The following is a 22008-nucleotide window of genomic DNA, read 5'->3' as shown; positions in this document are numbered from 1 at the left end:
CTTTATACCCGGAAATTGTTAGAGATGTTGCCCATGTGATCACTGCTTTGCCACCAACCCAAGTTAAGCGGGCTTTACACGCTACGACATCGCTCAAGTGATCTCGTTGGGGGCACGGAATTTGTGACGCATATCCGGTCGCTTTAGCGATGCCGTTGCATGTGACACCTATGAGCGATTTTGCATTGTCGCAAAAACGTGCAAAATCGCTCATCGGTGACATGGGGGTCCATTCTCAAATATCGTTACTGCAGCAGTAACGAAGTTGTTCCTCGTTCCGGCGGCAGCACACATCGCTCCGTGTGACACCGCAGGAATGAGGAACCTCACCTTACCTGCCTCCCGGCCACAGTGTGGAGGGAAGGAGGTGGGCGGGATGTTCGTCCCGCTCATCTCCGCCCCTCCGCTTCTATTGGGCGGCGGTTCAGTGACGCTGCTGTGATGTCGCCGGTCACAGCGACGTCGCCAGGCAGGTAAGTAGTGTGACGGGTCCGGGCGATGTTGTGCGACACGGGCAGCGATTTGCCCGTGTCGCACAACCGATGGGGGCGGGTACGCACCCTGGCGATATCGGTCACGATATCGCAGCGTGTAAAGCGGCCTTTAGTGTAGAGAGGTTGAACTCTGGCCTTAGGTCAGATTTCAGGTCATCTATGAAGGAGCATCTGATGGAGGCCATACTATTTCTCAGAACAAATTCATAGACTGCACAAATGTTATTCCGTATATTTTTGTTGAAGTGTATTGCATATTTTTAATTTATTAAATATTTGTGTTCTAAACTTACAATAAATATATTTTATGTTCTATCTAAACAGCTTGATTATTGCATCATAATAATGATTAAAAACCTGATGTTACAATTTTACTACAGTAAATTTATCACAAACACGAGCCCTGTATTAGTGAGTCAGAGACTCCACAGCCCTGACAATTTGCAGTACAGGTCCTCTCCTGCTCCACATCTGACCCCTTGTACAGTACAAACCCCTCCTGCTCCACACCTGACCCCCTATGTACCATAGTACAGGTTCTGTCCAGCACCACACCTGACCCCTGTGCAGCACAAATCCCCTCCATCTCCACACCTGACCCCCTGTGCAGTACAGGCCCCCTCCATCTCCACACCTGACTCTCTATGTAGTACAGGTCCCCTCCTGCACCACACCTGACCCCCTGTACAGTACAGGTCCCCTCCTACACCACACCTGACCCTCTATGTAATACAGGTCCCCTCCATCTCCACACCTGACCCTCTGTAGTACAGATTCCCTCCTGCACTACACCTGACGCCCTGTACAGTACAGGTTTCCTCCATCTCCACACCTGACCCTCTGTAGTACAGGTTCCCTCCTGCACCACACCTGACACCCTCTGTAGTACAGGTCCCTCCTGCTCCACACCTGACCCCCTGTACAGCACAGGTCCCCTCCAGCACCACACCTGACCCCCTGTGCAGTACAGGTCCCCTCCATCTCCACACCTGACCCCCTGTACAGTACAGGTCCCTCCTGCTCCACACCTGACCCCCTGTACAGAACAGGTCACCTCCAGCACCACACCTGACACCCTCTGTAGTATAGGTCCCTACTGCTCCACACCTGACCCCCTGTACAGCACAGGTCCCCTCTAGCACCACACCTGACCCCCTGTGCAGTACAGGTCCCCTCCATCTCCACACTTGACCCCCTGTACAGTACAGGTCCCTCCTGCTCCACACCTGACCCCCTGTACAGCACAGGTCCCCTCCAGCACCACACCTGACCCCCTGTACAGTACACGTCCCCTCCTACACCACACCTGACCCCCTATATAATACAGATCCCCTCCAGCTCCACACCTGACTCTTTATGTAGTACAGGTCCCCGCCATCTCCACACCTGACCCCCTGTACAGTACAGGTCCCCTCCATCTCCACACCTGACCCTCTGTAGTACAGGTTCCCTCCTGCACCACATCTGACCCCCTGTGCAGTACAGGTCCCCTCCTACACCACACCTGACCCCCTATATAATACAGATCCCCTCCAGCTCCACACCTCTTTATGTAGTACAGGTCCTCTGCGTCTCCACATCTGACCCCTTGTACAGTACAGACCCCTCCTGCTCCACACCTGACCCCCTATGTACCATAGTACAGGTTCTGTCCAGCACCACACCTGACCCCTGTGCAGCACAAATCCCCTCCATCTCCACACCTGACCCCCTGTGCAGTACAGGCCCCCTCCATCTCCACACCTGACTCTCTATGTAGTACAGGTCCCCTCCTGCACCACACCTGACCCCCTGTACAGTACAGGTCCCCTCCTACACCACACCTGACCCTCTATGTAATACAGGTCCCCTCCATCTCCACACCTGACCCTCTGTAGTACAGGTTCCCTCCTGCACCACACCTGACACCCTCTGTAGTACAGGTCCCTCCTGCTCCACACCTGACCCCCTGTACAGCACAGGTCCCCTCCAGCACCACACCTGACCCCCTGTGCAGTACAGGTCCCCTCCATCTCCACACCTGACCCCCTGTACAGTACAGGTCCCCTCCATCTCCACACCTGACCCTCTGTAGTACAGGTTCCCTCCTGCACCACATCTGACCCCCTGTGCAGTACAGGTCCCCTCCTACACCACACCTGACCCCCTATATAATACAGATCCCCTCCAGCTCCACACCTCTTTATGTAGTGCAGGTCCTCTGCGTCTCCACACCTGACCCTCTGTTGTACAGGTTCCCTCCTGCACCACACCTGACCCCCTGTACAGTACAGGTCCCCTCCATCTCCACACCTGACCCCCTGTACAGTACAGGTCCCCTCCATCTCCACACCTGACCCTCTGTAGTACAGGTTCCCTCCTGCACCACACCTGACCCCCTGTACAGTACAGGTCCCCTCCATCTCCACACCTTACCCTCTATACAGTACAGGTCCCCTCCAGCACCACACCTGACCCCCATGTACAGTACAAGTCCCTCCTGCTCCACACCTGACCCCTTGTACAATACAGGTCCCTCCTGCTCCACACCTGACTCCCTGTACAGTACAGGTCCCCTCCATCTCCACACCTGACCCCCTGTACAGTACAGGTCCCTCCTGCTCCACACCTGACCCCCTGTACAGTACAGGTCCCTCCTGCTCCACACCTGACCCCCTGTACAGTACAGGTCCCTCCTGCTCCACACCTGACCCCCTGTACAGTACAGGTCCCCTCCATCTCCACACCTGACCCCCCTGTACAGTACACGTCCCCTCCTACACCACACCTGACCCCCTATATAATACAGGTCCCCTCCATCTCCACACCTGACCCCCTGTACAGTACAGGTCCCCTCCAGCACCACGCCTGAACCCCTGTACAGTACAGGTCCCCTCCAGCACCACGCCTGAACCCCTGTACAGTACAGGTCTCTCCTGCTCCACGCCTGACCCCCTGTACAGTACAGGTCCCTCCTGCTCCACACCTGACCCCCTGTACAGTACAGGTCCCTCCTGCTCCACACCTGACCCCCTGTACAGTACAGGTCCCTCCTGCTCCACACCTGACCCCCTGTACAGTACAGGTCCCTCCTGCTCCACACCTGACCCCCTGTACAGTACAGGTCCCCTCCATCTCCACACCTGACCCCCTGTACAGTACAGGTCCCCTCCATCTCCACACCTGACCCCCTGTACAGTACAGGTCCCCTCCATCTCCACACCTGACCCCCTGTACAGTACACGTCCCCTCCTACACCACACCTGACCCCCTATATAATACAGGTCCCCTCCATCTCCACACCTGACCCCCTGTACAGTACAGGTCCCCTCCAGCACCACGCCCTGAACCCCTGTACAGTACAGGTCCCCTCCAGCACCACGCCTGAACCCCTGTACAGTACAGGTCCCTCCTGCTCCACACCTGACCCCCTTTACAGTACAGGTCCCCTCCATCTCCACACCTGACCCCCTGTTAATACAGGTCCCCTCCTGCACCACACCGGACCTTTCCACACAACAGAGATACAGCACAAACTAGAAGTGCTGGATATGGGTCACGTGACAGACCCACACCACATGACTGCTACGTCATGGCAGCTCCCTTCAGGACTCTACTGTAGCCCTCACCCGGGCCCGATAGTCGCCTACATAGGTGGCCACAGGAGTTCAGCCCTGCCCCAGTACACGTTATCCTCCCCGCCCGGTTTTCTCGTCTTGTCAATCGTTGTGCGGAACGTCTGGACAAGGAACCCTGCTTAATTTCTGCGTGTTTCCGGTCGGCGCATTTTCAATGTAGCACAGCAGCGGGCGGAGCGCTTTCCCGGTGACCCTGCTGCGGCTGTCAAGGGCCGAGCTCCGGTTCATCATGGCGATGGTGGAGGAAGGCGGATGGACGTACTGATGACCGTCCGTAAGATCGCCTCGATCTGTACGATGGTGAGTGTCCGGGGGCAGAGCGGAGGGGGGAGCCGGGGCCGCTCTGCTGGGGGGTGACTGGGGGCGATCCGGGATTGGGGAGTGAGGAGGGGAATGGGTGGTGGTGCTAGCAGGACACCTGTATACATAGGGGAGGCCCCCAGTATGTGCACGTGTATATGCACTGTATGTATATACACAGTATGTGCACTGCGCGAACTGGGGCAGTCCAGCTGGGATAACACTACAAGTGTCAGCATGCCATACCTATATCTGCAGGTGGCACAGCTGGACATCATACCTGTGCCACACCCCACATGACATAGGCACTGTCTGGTCTTACGGGTCCTAGCAGATCTGTGGGCTCCTGCGCTGTGTGTCCTGCAGAGTAGTGTTAGCCCTGGCGTGCTTCCCCGCCCCCCCCCCCCGGCTCTGGTGCTCTAGCGTGCTTCCCCCCCCCCCCTAAGGCTCTGGTGCTCTAGCATGCTCCCCCCCCCCCCCCCCGGCTCTGGTGCTCTAGCGTGCTCCCCGCCCCCCCCGGCTCTGATGCTCTAGCGTGCTTCCCCCCCCCCCCCCCTAAGGCTCTGGTGCTCTGGCATGCTCCCCCCCCCCCCCCCCCCGGCTCTGGTGCTCTAGCGTGCTCCCCCCCCCCCCGGCTCTGGTGCTCTAGCGTGCTCCCCCCCCCCCCCGGCTCTGGTGCTCTAGCGTGCTCCCCCCCCCCCCCCCGGCTCTGGTGCTCTAGCGTGCTCCCCCCCCCCCCCCCGGCTCTGGTGCTCTAGCGTGCTTCCCCCCCCCCTAAGGCTCTGGTGCTCTAGCGTGCTTTCCCCCCCCCCGAAGGCTCTGGTGCTCTAGCGTGCTTCCCCCCCCTAAGGCTCTGGTGCTCTAGCGTGCTTCCCCCCCTAAGGCTCTGGTGCTCTAGCGTGCTTCCGCCCCCCTAAGGCTCTGGTGCTCTAGCGTGCTTCCGCCCCCCTAAGGCTCTGGTGCTCTAGCGTGCTCCCCCCCCCTAGGGCTCTGGTGCTCTAGCGTGCTTCCCCCCCCTAAGGCTCTGGTGCTCTAGCGTGCTTCCCCCCCCCCCCCTAAGGCTCTGGTGCTCTAGTGTGCTTCCCCCCCCCCCCCTAAGGCTCTGGTGCTCTAGCGTGCTTCCCCCCCCCCCCTAAGGCTCTGGTGCTCTAGCGTGCTTCCCCCCCCCCCCCTAAGGCTCTGGTGCTCTAGCGTGCTTCCCCCCCCCCTAAGGCTCTGGTGCTCTAGCGTGCTTCCCCCCCCCCCCTAAGGCTCTGGTGCTCTAGCGTGCTTCCCCCCCCCCCCCCTAAGGCTCTGGTGCTCTAGCGTGCTTCCCCCCCCCTAAGGCTCTGGTGCTCTAGCGTGCTCCCCCCCCCCCCCCCCTAAGGCTCTGGTGCTCTAGCGTGCTTCCGCCCCCCCTAAGGCTCTGGTGCTCTAGCGTGCTTCCGCCCCCCTAAGGCTCTGGTGCTCTAGCGTGCTCCCCCCCTCTAGGGCTCTGGTGCTCTAGCGTGCTTCCCCCCCCCCCCCTAAGGCTCTGGTGCTCTAGCGTGCTTCCCCCCCCCCCCTAAGGCTCTGGTGCTCTAGCGTGCTTCCCCCCCCCCCCCCTAAGGCTCTGGTGCTCTAGCGTGCTTCCGCCCCCTAAGGCTCTGGTGCTCTAGCGTGCTCCCCCCCCCCCCCCCCCCCCCCACCTTAAGGCTCTGGTGCTCTAGCGTGCTCCCCCACCCCCAAGGCTCTGGTGCTCCCCCCCCCTCAAAGGCACTGTGCCCCCCCTTCCCCAAAGGCTCTGGTGTTCTAGCTTGGGGTTCGCCCCCAAATGCCCGGTGTGCATAATATGTGGTCTTTATCGGCTATATGGCAGTGCCTGTTGAGATACTCGCAGATACAGCGGTCGCTGCCCGTCTCCTCCACACTCTGCACTTTCTGGATGTTGTGATATTTGGGTGGTTGTTGTTGTCTTTGCACAACTTCAGGAATCTGTAGGAAAAAAGTAATTTTACTGTGTGAGTAAGTTTCTCCCAGTATTCCTCCATGAGGGTGGCCAACTAGACTGAAGTAACGTCACACGTACAAGTGTCAGGCGGCTGCCACTAAGATGCCAGCTCCTATAGGGTTATGTTCCACGATATCACTCCCAGCTCAGTGCCTTACAATCCTAAAACTTGTGAAATGTAATCCAATTTCCTAAAGTTCTCGCTGCTCCAGAAAACAATCATATAGTAGGCTTTTCCCCATAGATACATCCTCTTGTTCTTTCATGTCTTACTCAGTAGGTACCTGGTATTCTTCTATTGTGTGTCTTCCTATTAACTTCCAGTAACTCAGCACATGTGTGATTGGGGGCGATTCATTAAGATATGTACAAATCTGGAGTAAACACCTTAATAAGGTGCAATATTTTTATGCAATTTGGCAGATGTGTAAAAATATTGTAACTTCTGTCATTAATATGCCAGTCCTGACGAATATGGATGGGGCATATCACCCCAACCGCCAGATTCATCATAAGATACGCCACTAATGTGCCATAACTCGTACCGCTGCCCCCGGCTTGGGCACAGCACACACTGGATGTCAGACTCTTCTGAGGCACACTGTTATGGAGGCACAGCTGGGTTGTTGTATACAGGATTTTAGACTACAGGGAGGTTGGAAAAAAATAATAAATTCTGGGATAACCTCGTTACAACACAATAGGGTATGAAGTTATGGAATGATATGATTGCCTCCTAATCTGCGCTCCTCACTTTCGCTTTCATTTTACAGGTCTACCAAGAGTTGGTTCTCAGTCATTTGTGGTGCCGTGGTCTTGCTGTAGCAGGGCTGGTGCTCCATAGCACCCGTGCTGCCACGCGGAGTCCCCATGGGGGTGCTGCGAGGCACCAGGTTGCTTTCCCTTCTTGTGCGCTGTGCCTGGTGCATGGAGCCAAACCTTTTGGGCTAGACACCGACTGAGAGGTCCACCGTGATGTGGCAGTGGGCTTCATACAGTCTGATCAGAAGGTGACCTCTTCAGTGTTCAGTTTTGTATATTATTGCTTAGGCTGCTTTCACACTACATTTTTTTTTTTAACATGCGTCATGAACGTTTTTTAACGCAAAAACGGATCCGGTGCAAATGCATTTTCATTTCAATGCATTTGCAATGGAATCGCGTCAACATGCGTTCACATGCGTTTGCGTGCGTTATAGTGAGGATCCAGAGACTTTCAGTTTTTTAACTTTTTTCAAAAACGCTACTTGTAGCATTTTTGAGCTGCGTCCAAATACTGTTTTTCACTGGATCCTGACTATACTGCATGTGAACGCTGGCATGCTGATAGACAGGATCCTGCTTGCTCTACTGAGCATGCCCAGAAACCAGCCTGGCGTGATCAGTCCCTCTCTCTGTCCCCCTCTCTCTGTCCCCCTCTCTCTGTCCCCCTCTCTCTGTCCCCCTCTCTCTGTCCCCCTCTCTCTGTCCCCCTCTCTCTGTCCCCCTCTCTCTGTCCCCCTCTCTCTGTCCCCCTCTCTCTGTCCCCCTCTCTCTGTCCCCCTCTCTCTGTCCCCCTCTCTCTGTCCCCCTCTCTCTGTCCCCCTCTCTCTGTCCCCCTCTCTCTGTCCCCCTCTCTCTGTCCCCCTCTCTCTGTCCCCCTCTCTCTGTCCCCCTCTCTCTGTCCCCCTCTCTCTGTCCCCCTCTCTCTGTCCCCCTCTCTCTGTCCCCCAGCGGCGGATGCTCGTAACCGAGGTAAATATCGGGTAACCAAGCAAAGCGCTTTGCTTAGTTACCCGATGTTTACCTTGGCTACGTGTGCAGGGAGCAGGCAGCCCGGCTCCTAGCAGCTACGGACGCTCGTAACCAAGGTAAATATTGGGTATCCAAGCAAAGCACGTCGCTTAGTTACCTGATGTTTACCTTGGTTATCAGAGTCTGCAGCTGTCAGATGCCGGCTCCCAGTCAATCACGTTCAGTTCGCCTCACTCCTGATCACATGACTCCAATGCCCGCCCATAAACCTCAAGTGGCAGGATCCTGCAAAATAACAGATGCGTTTGCATGCGTTTTTCTTTGTAAAAACAGGATCCACTTTTACAGCAAAAAAAGTTCATGACGCATGTTAAAAAAACGTAGTGTGAAAGCAGCCTTAGCGGCATTAGGTCAGTGTACGAATATTGGATGTGAAATCCATGTCTTTTTCTACAGTTATAGTTGATTGCATTTTTAAATGCCAATTTGTCTCTTTTTGTTATGATTTATATAAGTATAAATTACCATTGGTTCTCACATGGTGAGAGAGGGACAGTTTAGGAGCCTTTAGGGTTAGTAGGTGAGCGGGGGCGCTATCTGCACTTATTAGGGTGCCGTCCTCCGCAGGCAGGTAGGGCGGTTTATTAGGGGCAGTAGCAGGGCATTTGAAGTATTAGATTGATCCGGTCCCGCAGCCCTGTATACCTACCTTGCCTTTCCCTAATCTGTCCTTACTGTGTGGTACCTTTTTAAGGGGAGTGTTTTTGTTGTTGGTTATTTGTCCGATGACCGTTTTAATGCATATTTAATAAACTGATAGTAAAAACACAGGTGTTTTTTTTTTTTTCTTGCAGTTTTTCCACATCTCATGCAATTCTATGGGGAAAATCTGCATATAAAACGTAGTTTTGAAACACGTACCGCAGGTCAGTTTACATTGAGTAAAAGAGAAGGGCAGTGGGCAGGACTCCTATAAATCCCAATTTCTTTTATGGAGCTGTCAGACACTGTTTTTTGCAAAAAAAAAAAAGAGAACGCCACGGGTTGCGGAAAATGACGCAAAACGTACACCACTTTTTTTGGACAAACTATAGATTTTTTTTTTTTTTTTTAAATCCTTTAGATAAAAGGAAACCTATACGTGTTTGGTGTCTACGAACTCACATAAAATATCCCAAAAACAATAGCGCAATCGCATTTTTTTTTTTTTTTTTTTGCAATTTTTCCGCATTTGCATTTTTTTTGCCTTTTTTCCAGTACACTATAATAAAACTGATGGTTTAATTTAAAAGTTCAGCTCGTTCCACAAAAAATGAGCCCTCACATGGCCACATTGACTGAAAAATAAAAAAGTTACGTCTCTTGGAGGAAGAATGCTGAAAAAACAAAGCGGAAAGCACAAAATCAGCCGGTCATGAAGGGATTAAAGAGAGAATAATTTGTGATCCCATGCTGTAATGTCTGTGTACTCTCTTTTGCTCCCCCCCCCCTCCCGGTCCAGGAGTTGTGACATGATCAGACCATGCCCCTGTACGGTCAGACACGGCCATTACACAGCACATAGCAGGGACACGTATATAAGATTATCTCACCACAGGAACTTTTGTTTTTAACCTATCCAGTTATGGAAATGATTTTTATGATTTTAAGATCTATTGATTGAAATTAACTTTGTTCATGGGAAAAGCCCTTTAAGGGGGGCTGTCAGAGCCTTTTTTTTTTTTCCTTTTATTATGGACCTAAGCACTAACAAGAAGGTAGTTGCTTAGGCTGCTTTCACACTACGTTTTTTTTAACATGCGTCCTGAGCGTTTTTTTAACGCAAAAACGGATCCAGTGCAAATGCGTTTTCATTTCAATGCATTTACAATGGACTCGCGTCAACATGCGTTCACATGCGTTTGCGTGCGTTATAGTGAGGATCCAGCAACTTGCAGTTTTTTAACATTTTTCAAAAACGCTACTTGTAGCGTTTTTGAGCTGCGTCCAAATACAGCAAATTGCTGGATCCTGACTATACTGCACGCAAACGCATGTGAACGCTGGCATGCTGATAGACAGGATCCTGCTAGCTCTACTGAGCATGCCCACAAACCAGCCTCGGGTGATCATTCTCTCTCTCCCCCTCCCTCCCTGTGTCTCTCTCTCCCCCTCCCTCCCTGTGTCTCTCTCTCCCCCTCCCTCCCTGTGTCTCTCTCCCCCTCCCTCCCTGTGTCTCTCTCCCCCTCCCTCCCTGTGTCTCTCTCCCCCTCCCTCCCTGTGTCTCTCTCCCCCTCCCTCCCTGTGTCTCTCTCCCCCTCCCTCCCTGTGTCTCTCTCCCCCTCCCTCCCTGTGTCTCTCTCCCCCTCCCTCCCTGTGTCTCTCTCCCCCTCCCTCCCTGTGTCTCTCTCCCCCTCCCTCCCTGTGTCTCTCTCCCCCTCCCTCCCTGTGTCTCTCTCCCCCTCCCTCCCTGTGTCTCTCTCCCCCTCCCTCCCTGTGTCTCTCTCCCCCTCCCTCCCTGTGTCTCTCTCCCCCTCCCTCCCTGTGTCTCTCTCCCCCTCCCTCCCTGTGTCTCTCTCCCCCTCCCTCCCTGTGTCTCTCTCCCCCTCCCTCCCTGTGTCTCTCTCCCCCTCCCTCCCTGTGTCTCTCTCCCCCTCCCTCCCTGTGTCTCTCTCCCCCTCCCTCCCTGTGTCTCTCTCCCCCTCCCTCCCTGTGTCTCTCTCCCCCTCCCTCCCTGTGTCTCTCTCCCCCTCCCTCCCTGTGTCTCTCTCCCCCTCCCTCCCTGTGTCTCTCTCCCCCTCCCTCCCTGTGTCTCTCTCCCCCTCCCTCCCTGTGTCTCTCTCCCCCTCCCTCCCTGTGTCTCTCTCCCCCTCCCTCCCTCCCTGTGTCTCTCTCCCCCTCCCTCCCTGTGTCTCTCTCCCCCTCCCTCCCTGTGTCTCTCTCCCCCTCCCTCCCTGTGTCTCTCTCCCCCTCCCTCCCTGTGTCTCTCTCCCCCTCCCTCCCTGTGTCTCTCTCCCCCTCCCTCCCTGTGTCTCTCTCCCCCTCCCTCCCTGTGTCTCTCTCCCCCTCCCTCCCTGTGTCTCTCTCCCCCTCCCTCCCTGTGTCTCTCTCCCCCTCCCTCCCTGTGTCTCTCTCCCCCTCCCTCTCTGTGTCTCTCTCCCCCTCCCTCTCTGTGTCTCTCTCCCCCCTCCCTCTCTGTGTCTCTCTCCCCCTCCCTCTCTGTGTCTCTCTCCCCCTCCCTCTCTGTGTCTCTCTCTCCCCCTCCCTCTCTGTGTCTCTCTCTCCCCCCTCCCTCTCTGTGTCTCTCTCTCCCCCTCCCTCTCTGTGTCTCTCTCTCCCCCTCCCTCTCTGTGTCTCTCTCTCCCCCTCCCTCTCTGTGTCTCTCTCTCCCCCTCCCTCTCTGTGTCTCTCTCTCCCCCTCCCTCTCTGTGTCTCTCTCTCCCCCTCCCTCTCTGTGTCTCTCTCTCCCCCTCCCTCTCTGTGTCTCTCTCTCCCCCTCCCTCCCTGTGTCTCTCTCCCCCTCCCTCCCTGTGTCTCTCTCCCCCTCCCTCCCTGTGTCTCTCTCCCCCTCCCTCCCTGTGTCTCTCTCCCCCTCCCTCCCTGTGTCTCTCTCCCCCTCCCTCCCTGTGTCTCTCTCCCCCTCCCTCCCTGTGTCTCTCTCCCCCTCCCTCCCTGCGTCTCTCTCCCCCTCCCTCCCTGTGTCTCTCTCCCCCTCCCTCCCTGTGTCTCTCTCCCCCTCCCTCCCTGTGTCTCTCTCCCCCTCCCTCCCTGTGTCTCTCTCCCCCTCCCTCCCTGTGTCTCTCTCCCCCTCCCTCCCTGTGTCTCTCTCCCCCTCCCTCCCTGTGTCTCTCTCCCCCTCCCTCCCTGTGTCTCTCTCCCCCTCCCTCTCTGTGTCTCTCTCCCCCTCCCTCTGTGTCTCCCTCTCCCCCTCCCTCTCTGTGTCTCCCTCTCCCCCTCCCTCTCTGTGTCTCCCTCTCCCCCTCCCTCTCTGTGTCTCTCTCTCCCCCTCCCTCTCTGTGTCTCTCTCTCTCCCTCCCTCTCTGTGTCTCTCTCTCTCCCTCCCTCTCTGTGTCTCTCTCTCTCTCCCTCCCTCTCTGTGTCTCTCTCTCCCCCTCCCTCTCTGTGTCTCTCTCTCCCCCTCCCTCTCTGTGTCTCTCTCTCCCCCTCCCTCTCTGTGTCTCTCTCTCCCCCTCCCTCTCTGTGTCTCTCTCTCCCCCTCCCTCTCTGTGTCTCTCTCTCCCCCTCCCTCTCTGTGTCTCTCTCTCCCCCTCCCTCTCTGTGTCTCTCTCTCCCCCTCCCTCTCTGTGTCTCTCTCTCCCCCTCCCTCTCTGTGTCTCTCTCTCCCCCTCCCTCTCTGTGTCTCTCTCTCCCCCTCCCTCTCTGTGTCTCTCTCTCCCCCTCCCTCTCTGTGTCTCTCTCTCCCCCTCCCTCTCTGTGTCTCTCTCTCCCCCTCCCTCTCTGTGTCTCTCTCTCCCCCTCCCTCTCTGTGTCTCTCTCTCCCCCTCCCTCTCTGTGTCTCTCTCTCCCCCTCCCTCTCTGTGTCTCTCTCTCCCCCTCCCTCTCTGTGTCTCTCTCCCCCCTCCCTCTCTGTGTCTCTCTCCCCCCTCCCTCTCTGTGTCTCTCTCTCCCCCCTCCCTCTCTGTGTCTCTCTCTCCCCCCTCCCTCTCTGTGTCTCTCTCTCCCCCCTCCCTCTCTGTGTCTCTCTCTCCCCCCTCCCTCTCTGTGTCTCTCTCTCCCCCCTCCCTCTCTGTGTCTCTCTCTCCCCCCTCCCTCTCTGTGTCTCTCTCTCCCCCCTCCCTCTCTGTGTCTCTCTCTCCCCCCTCCCTCTCTGTGTCTCTCTCTCCCCCCTCCCTCTCTGTGTCTCTCTCTCCCCCCTCCCTCTCTGTGTCTCTCTCTCCCCCCTCCCTCTCTGTGTCTCTCTCTCCCCCCTCCCTCTCTGTGTCTCTCTCTCCCCCCTCCCTCTCTGTGTCTCTCTCTCCCCCCTCCCTCTCTGTGTCTCTCTCTCCCCCCTCCCTCTCTGTGTCTCTCTCTCCCCCCCTCCCTCTCTGTGTCTCTCTCTCCCCCCTCCCTCTCTGTGTCTCTCTCTCCCCCCCTCCCTCTCTGTGTCTCTCTCTCCCCCCCTCCCTCTCTGTGTCTCTCTCTCCCCCCCTCCCTCTCTGTGTCTCTCTCTCGCCCCCCTCCCTCTCTGTGTCTCTCTCTCGCCCCCTCCCTCTCTGTGTCTCTCTCTCGCCCCCTCCCTCTCTGTGTCTCTCTCTCGCCCCCTCCCTCTCTGTGTCTCTCTCTCGCCCCCTCCCTCTCTGTGTCTCTCTCTCGCCCCCCCTCCCTCTCTGTGTCTCTCTCTCGCCCCCACCTGAGAGCTGCGGACACTCGTAACCAAGATAAATATCGGGTAACCAAGCAAAGCGCTTCTTAGTTACCCGATGTTTACGTTGGTTACGTTTGCAGGGAGCAGGCAGCCCGGCTCCTAGCAGCTGCGGATGCTCGTAACCAAGGTAAATATCGGGTATCCAAGCAAGTTACCCGATGTTTACCTTGGTTACGAGCTTCTGCAGCTGTCAGAAGCCGGCTCCCAGTCTCACGTTCAGTTCCACTGACTCCCGATCACATGACTCCAATGCCCGCCTATAAACTTAAAGTGACAGGATCCTGCAAAATAACACATGCGTTTGCATGCGTTTTTTGCTGTAAAAGCAGGATCCGCTTTTACAGCAAAAAAACGTTTATGACGCATGTTAAAAAAAAACGTTGTGTGAAAGGAGCCTTACTACCTACCTGTCCTGCCCTGCCCGGTGCAGATCTCATTGCTCGTGCTGTCGATTCTGTGGCTTCTGGTGACGTCACATTGACTGAACAGTTGCTTCTCTTCCGCTCTGCTCGGCTGATGTGTTGTGATTGCTGACATTATGCGGATTGACAGCTGTCTCTCTGCTGCCTAACTGCGGGGAGCCTGTGTCAATCAGCATGATGTCGGCAGCACACCCTGTGGACAGAGCAGCCCGGAAGAGGAAGAGCTGCTTTGTTGATGTCAAGCCGCAAAATCGCCGACAGGAGCGGTCCATGACTGCTATGAACCGGAGCTGGGAACAACAGGGAGATAGTTAGCAACAAACTGCTTGTTAGTTCTTAGGCTCAGAGTAAAAAAAATATATAATTTGTCCTGCATAACCCCTTTAACTTTTATAATCAAAATATGGTCACTATCTTTCTCCCCCAGGTTTCCCTTTTTTCTTAAGTAGCAGCATTCGCCTAGACGTAATAGTAGAGGCGCGGTTACTTCTCTTTAGAGATGAGCAAACCCCAGGTTTAGTGTTCGTACCAAACACAGACTTTACAAAAACAAAGCTCGGAGTTTGGGTGCCTTACATATGCAAACCACTCGCGCGTGCATCGCTGTGTTCGGTGCTCAGCCCAGTGCAAGCCGCTTAAGCCGGGGCCACACGAGGCACTAGTGCGATGCTCGCATGACACTCAGCTCACGCTGGCAGCACAACAGGAACAGAGTGTCATGCGAGTGTCCCTGCAACTGAGGTCCGACTGTGCGAGCGGGCCAGCACTGCGGAGGGGTGGGCTGGTGCTGCGGGGGGCGGGCCGGCTTGGAGGAGGGGAGAGGGGGATTTCTCTCCCTCTCTCCTCCGTAGCCAGCTACTGCGATTCTCGCTCTGCATGCGCGGTACACCGGTGTACCGCGAGTGCAGTGCGATTTTTCTCTCGCCCCATTCACTTGAGTGGGTGCGAGAGAAAGAGTCGTATTACACCTGCAGCATGCTGCGACTGTTTTCTCGGTCTGATTAGGGCTGAGAAAATAATCGCTCATGTGCGCTGACACACAGGCTAGAATTGGTGCGAGTAGAATGCGATGTTTTATTGCACTCCACTCGCACCGATTTTCTCACTGTGTGGCTTAGGCCTTTGTGTTATAAAGGGAATCTGTCAGCAGAAATTTTGCCCTAAACCTAAAAGTTTCCCCTTCTGCAGCTCCTGGGCTGCATTCTAGCAAGGTTCATATAGTTATTCTGCCCCCTTTTAGATCAAAATAAATAGTTTATAAAGTGGTACCTTTCACTTTGAAAATCTTGTTAATTCTACCACGGGGGCGGGCTGTCTATGTCCGTTACTGTCCCTCCTGCCGCTTTAGGCCCAGTGCGTCCGAGGTCTCGGGCATGCGCTGTGCCACTGTAGCGGGACTGTGCACAGTGGGACCGCTGGTGACGTTGCGCAGGCACAAGAATATGGGCAGCACTGTGATTGTCATCAGCAAGCTCCCGCCCATAATCTCGTGCCCGCGCTTTCCCCTCTGCCTCCACCGTTCTGCGCATGCCCTGGCCAGATGACCCAACGTCACCTCTTTCCCATCTAGCCCTGGAGCAGGAAATAGATGGGAGGAGCGGAGCAGGACACCACCGATCATCTGGTCATCTGGCGCATGCACGAGACCTCGGACGCACTGGGCGGCCTCCTGAGGTATGAAATTGCGCGATGGGGGACGGCCTAAAGCGGCAGGAGGCAGACTAACTGACACCAGAGAGCCCGCCCCCGTGTACCATTATCAAGATTTGAATGTAAAAAGGTACCACTTTATAAAGTCTTTTTATTTTGGTCTGATAGGGGGCACAATAACAGCAACCTTGCTAGAATGCAGCCCAGGAGCTGCAGAGGGGGAATTTTTTAGGTTTAGTGCAAAATTTCTGATGACAGGTTCCCTTTAACACAGTACATGTCATGTAAGATACCAAAAATGTGTACATAAGGAACCACTCAACAGTGGAATGGTCCCCCCCCCCCCCCCCCGTGTTATCTCGGATAATGGATCTGACCTCCCTGCAGTGTTTGGTCACTAACCCTGTTAGGGACTAAGCTGACCCTTCTATACCCCAAAACTCCCGCCCTTACAAGGGCAGCGCACAACTGTGGACTCTCCTTTTCGGGTTGTAATTTTACGCCTAGATGTTGTACTGATTTTTTTGCATTTTTCTGTATGTGAGCTCACTCGTTCTTCCTCCTTTTATTGGGTTGCATGTGTATTTGATCACCTTTGTGTGCCCTGGCGATGCAGTGCGGTCTGTGGGCCGGGCACTGCCATGTGATATCCCGTCTGTACCTAAAATTGTAAATCGGTGTGTAGGAGGCTGAGATTGTGACTATGACAATGTGCCGGACATTCGGAGGTCGTCTTTTTGGTGGATTTGTTAGAATTGTAAACATTTTCTTGTGTTATGAGTCTCAGTCTAATGGTCGCGTTGGAGGGTCCCTCTGATGGGCACCTCTGCTGCACCAATCGCCCTTATGCCAGCGATTTATGTGTTCTGTGTACACTCTATGGAATCGGAGGGGCTTCCTTAGCAGATTTTGTTCATTAATCCCGCTCACAGTAATTTTGTATACCAACTTTGACTCTTCATTAGGTCATCATGTAAGGCCTGTTTCACATGTCAGTGAAAAACACAGACTTTTTCACTGGCGTGTTAAAAACGCTTATGTCCATCCCTGTGCAGTGATTCACGGCACACGTATGTTCTCCATGTGCAATCCGTGATACGTGATCTGTACTCCGTGATTGCACATGGATGTATACTCACCAGTCCCGTTCCTGCTGTCTGTGGGGCTGAAGTCTCTGGCTCTGCAGCATCCGGCCGCCGCGGTCTCTCACCTCTGCAGCTACTTCCGGGTCGGCTGTGGCTGCATACATGAATATGCATGCCATAATGAGCCGGCCTGGAAGAAGCTGAGAGCAGAGGCTGAACAGAGCCTGGTGGGAGAAGGTGAGTTAAAAGTGCTTTTTATTTTCAATGTCCGTGTTTTTCTGGTACGTGTTTCATGGATCACACCATAGTGAGGTCCGTGGGACATCAGTGATGCCAGAAAAAAACGGACTTGTCTCTGTGCAGCAATCACGGACACGAGTGTACGCCGCATAGACACCCATTGATTTTAATGGGTCTGCGTATGTCCATGATTATGGTACGTATAAAAACTAGCACATACGTACCAGAATCACTGACGTCTGAAATAGGGCTACGAATGCAGCAAAGAAAAACTAAGCAACCATTCCAACACCAGGTTTGTGGCGTAACTTGATGCCTTTATTCATATGAATGTTCAGATATTTCAAATACACCGCTAACGTCCTCCATGTCACGAAGTTCCCCTCCCGTGTAATTGGTAAGTTTAACAAGGAGTTAATAAACTTCCCAATCAGAGTGTAAGGCTATGTTCGCATACTGCATCTTTTCTAACCACAAAGATGCAGCGTTTATGGCCTCAAAAAAATGCACCAACATCAAAAACGCATGCATATTTGCCTCCTTTTTACCGCATTTTGCCCAGTGCATTTTTTAAGTCAAATCTATTGACTGGAAGGGCTCAAAAACGCTGGAAAAACGCAAAAAGATTTGACATGCTGCATCTTCAAAAATGCCCAGTGTGGACAGCAAAATAGAAATCTCATAGACTTTGCTGGGGGAAGGAAATGCATGGATTTTGGTGCATCTGTGACCTTAAAAACGCAGTTAAAGTTGCAGTATGTGAATATAGCCTATAGCCTTTGATACTGAGCTGAGTACTTGTAGCCATGAGCTGCGGGTCCTCCGTGCCCTCCTGCGGCTCTTCCGTGCCCTCCTGCGGCTCTTCCGTGCCCTCCTGCGGCTCTTCCGTGCCCTCCTGCGGCTCTTCCGTGCCCTCCTGCGGCTCTTCCGTGCCCTCCTGCGGCTCTTCCGTGCCCTCCTGCGGCTCTTCCGTGCCCTCCTGCGGCTCTTCCGTGCCCCCCTGCAGCTCCTCCGTGCCCCCCTGCAGATGATTGCCAGCTTTTTACCCATATAGTTTATAAGAAGAAACTGGCCAAACCACAGGAATATTGAAAGCTTTGGAGTGGAGAAGACAGGATCTCTTGACTCCTGGTGATAAACTCAGCAACTGCAATCGGGGTCTGCTCTGCAGCACCACGGTCTGTTTTTAGGGCCGTGGCTACACGGATACTACTGCGATCCTCGCATGACACTCGGCTCATGCTGGCAGCACAGCGGGAGCAGAGTGTCATTGCGACTGAGGTCCGATCATGCGATCGGACCACAGCTGCGGGCCGGCGCTGCGGAGGGGAGGGTTGGCACTGCGGAGGAGAGGGAGGGATTTATCTCCCTCTCTCCTCCGTTGCCAGCTATTGCCATTCTCGTTCTGCACTCGCAGTACACCGGTGCAGTGCGATTTTTCTCTCGCCCCATACACTTGAATGGGTGTGAGAGAAACAAGGATCGTATTACACCCGCTGCATGCTGCGATTGTTTTCTCGCTCCGATTAGGGCTGAGAAAATAATTGCTCCTAGGTGCTGACACATAGGCTAATATTGGTCCAAGTGGAATGCAATGTTTTATCGCATTCCACTCGCTCCGATTTTCCTGCCGTGTGCTTAGGCCTAGGTCCAGCAGTCTCTTTTGGTTTACTTTGGGGACATAAGAACAGTCTTTGGCTTTTGCTTTCATCTTGCATTCTTCATAATATAAATTATGCTTTAAGGGAAATCTGTCAGCAGATTTTTGCTGCCTCTTCAGAGAGCATTATAAATAGCCAAAGAGACTGAATCCAATGATGTATCCCTTAGATTTCTGTGTCAGAGTGGCTGCAGTCAGTAATGTTTAGATTTCGTAAAGCAGCAGAGATGAGTGCGCTTCTGCACCCACACCAGGCTCTCAGTGGAGATTGACACAATCACAGAAAGGGCTCTGCTGGACTGCTGTGCACAAGAATGTAGTCCAGCAATGATAATCACTAGGTGATAAAGCCTTTCGTTTACGTAGACAGCACACTGCCAGATAAGAGAGGCATAGTTGTTGTGTGTTTTTTAACTCCTACAGCATGCTGTCGTCTGATCATATAGCAAAACCCTGCTGATGGATTCCCTTTTATAGGCTAGCGCAGTCGGCGGTGTTTGTGGATTTGGTTTCATGTTGGGGAGTTTGTCACGACGCTGATTGTTCTCTTTCATTTCGTGGGTGAGACAAAACAGTCACAAAGTGAAGCCGATCAATACTGAGGCTGATAAGGCAGTGACCTGCTGGATGCAGCCGGACAATGGCGGCTAATTATGGAGGCCTGTCAGGGCGGGCGCTGAGGAGTTAAATAGCTGTGCATTTGCTTCTGAGGCATGCTCAGGGCACTTGAGTAAGCAGAGCAGGTTCACACATACATTATCCTTAATCCCTAAAGCTGTTCTCTCATGTGGGCTTTGTAGCAAATGACGTGCTGACACGGCAGGATCCACTATAGGTGTCTGTCTGGTATTTTTCGTTACTGGACACCCTCATACTATTATACATCACTGCCTCTGCCCTGGATGACTTCACTTCATACACTATATATGCACACCCTAACCAGCAAAGCAATGGTGCCTGTGGACAGCCCTATGACAGGAATTTTCCAGTGTTGAGAGCTCTGCACCCTGCTCATAAGCTTATCTGCCAGCCATAGTTATTACATGGTGGCCCATTCATGTGTCTTGGCCCCAGACAAAACCTCTGATATCACCTAATCGGATTCTGGGAGAGGGAAGGTAAGGGGTTAATTGAATATCCGTGAGACAAGCTGATTATGATTTTACATGGACTTGTAGCTTTAGGGCTCATGTACACGGCCTTATTATGCCCCTTTTTGTAGGGTACCGTAGTGAAGCAGCCATAGCGACGCATGAGCCCTCGGTTTTCTGTATTTTATAGGGTCCTTACAATTCTCAGCTGTGCAGAAAGCTGTGTACAATACTTTCCTAAATGTCCATGTAGATGATCCAATATTCGGCAAAGAAACATTCACCGGCCGATTATCGGATCGTGTAAATTTGCTGGCGATACTCCAACAAATGACAGCATAAAGCCCCGCGTTATCGGCAGCACATCGCCCCGTGATGTCCTGCGGAGAACGTGATGCTATATGTGGACAAATGAACTCCTATTCTGTTCGGATCAGTAAGCAGTCCAATAAACGAGTGCCGAGTGACATGTACATTGTGGATTGTCACTCGTTAGTGGCTTCAAAGCTTCCCATCAAAATGGGCCTTGGACAAAACCTTCCACCAGTTTTAGCATGTCAGACCAGCCACATCATGGAAGAGTAGCTGTAGAACTGAATAAAATGCCATTGTTGTTTTTCTTATTTGTCAGTATTGCAGTTTTATATTCCAATTTTTGCTAAGACCAAAGGGGCAGCAGCAGATATTTATCTTTGTGGGCGGTTTCTTTATCCCCTGTAGATCACTGACCAATCATGAGCAGAAGGTGTCATCATTCGGGAAAATAAATGAACACACCCACAGAAAAGCTTAGAAGAGGCTTCCTCTGTGTCATATGCAGACTGATATCTCCATCTAGGTCACACAAATCTAGCCGTTGGCGATTACTTTGAAAACAGAGCTTTGTGTCATCACAAACACCTCTTTTCTCAGCTGTGCAGAGGTGTTTGTAATGATACACAGCTCTACACTCCACAAGCAGTTAGATCAGTGAGGAGAGCGGGGCGAGCTGCCATTAAATGTCTCTCCATATCACACAATGAAAGCCTGTTCTAAGCGTCTCTAGAAGGGGTGTTTCACCCCCTACTCCTCCCCCCATTACACCTCCTGCTTCTGATTGGTCAATGTCATTCAGGGAAAAAGTTACTCGTAAAGATTCTCTTACCAGAAATTAGCTAAACGTTTTACAAGCTACAGTGCTTACAAGTAGTATTCAACCCCCTGCAGATTTAGCAGGTTTACACAATCGGAATTAACTTGGCATTGTGACATTTGGACTGTAGCTCAGCCTGGAAGTGTGAAATGCACTGCAGCACAAAATAATGTTATTTCTTTTTTATTTTTTTTTTTAAATTGTGAAAAGTTTATTCAGAGGGTCATTTATTATTCAACCCCTCAAACCACAAGAATTCTGTTTGGTTCCCCTAAAGTATTAAGAAGTATTTCAGGCACAAAGAACAATGAGCTTCACATGTTTGGATTAATTACCTCTTTTTCCAGCCTTTTCTGACTAATTAAGACTCTCCCCAAACTTGTGAACAGCACTCATACTTGGTCAACATGGGAAAGACAAAGGAGCATTCCAAGGCCATCAGAGACAAGATCGTGGAGGGTCACAAGGCTGGCAAGGGGTACAAAACCCTTTCCAAGGAGTTGGGCCTACCTGTCTCCACTGTTGGGAGCATCATCCGGAAGTGGAAGGCTTATGGAACTACTATTGGCCTTCCACGGCCTGGACAGCCTTTGAAAGTTTCCACCCGTGCCGAGGCCAGGCTTGTCCGAAGAGTCAAGGCTAACCCAAGGACAACAAGGAAGGAGCTCCGGGAAGATCTCATGGCGGTGGGGACATTGGTTTCAGTCAATACCATAAGTAACGTACTCCACCGCAATGGTCTCCGTTCCAGACAAGCCCGTAAGGTACCTTTACTTTCAAAGCGTCATGTCAAGGCTCGTCTACAGTTTGCTCATGATCACTTGGAGGACTCAGACAGACTGGTTCAAGGTTCTTTGGTCTGATGAGACCAAGATCGAGATCTTTGGTGCCAACCACACACGTGACGTTTGGAGACTGGATGGCACTGCATACGACCCCAAGAATACCATCCCTACAGTCAAGCATGGTGGTGGCAGCATCATGCTGTGGGGCTGTTTCAGCGAAGGGGCCTGGCCATCTGGTCCGCATCCATGGGAAGATGGATAGCACAGCCTACCTGGAGATTTTGGCCAAGAACCTCCGCTCCTCCATCAAGGATCTTAAGATGGGTCGTCATTTCATCTTCCAACAAGACAACGACCCAAAGCACACAGCCAAGAAAACCAAGGCCTGGTTCAAGAGGGAAAAAATCAAGGTGTTGCAGTAGCCTAGTCAGTCTCCTGACCTTAACCCAATTGAAAACTTGTGGAAGGAGCTCAAGATTAAAGTC

The 22008-nt window shown here is 53.1% G+C and overlaps 1 protein-coding gene across 1 annotated transcript in view; it reads left to right on the top strand.

The window, feature by feature from the left end:
* The first annotated feature begins 4060 nt into the window (after positions 1 to 4060).
* LOC142250507 (ubiquitin carboxyl-terminal hydrolase 12-like) overlaps positions 4061 to 22008 on the top strand; it is a 96092-nt gene continuing 78144 nt past the window's right edge. The window contains exon 1 of the mRNA XM_075322692.1: positions 4061 to 4411. Coding sequence (XP_075178807.1) covers positions 4364 to 4411 — 48 coding nt within the window. The 5' untranslated portion in view covers positions 4061 to 4363. The remainder of the gene's footprint in view (positions 4412 to 22008) is intronic.

Source organism: Anomaloglossus baeobatrachus, chromosome 9, assembly GCF_048569485.1.
Source record: "Anomaloglossus baeobatrachus isolate aAnoBae1 chromosome 9, aAnoBae1.hap1, whole genome shotgun sequence".
In the NCBI taxonomy this organism is placed as follows: Eukaryota; Metazoa; Chordata; class Amphibia; order Anura; family Aromobatidae; genus Anomaloglossus; species Anomaloglossus baeobatrachus.
This window is presented reverse-complemented; position numbering and strand designations above follow the sequence as displayed.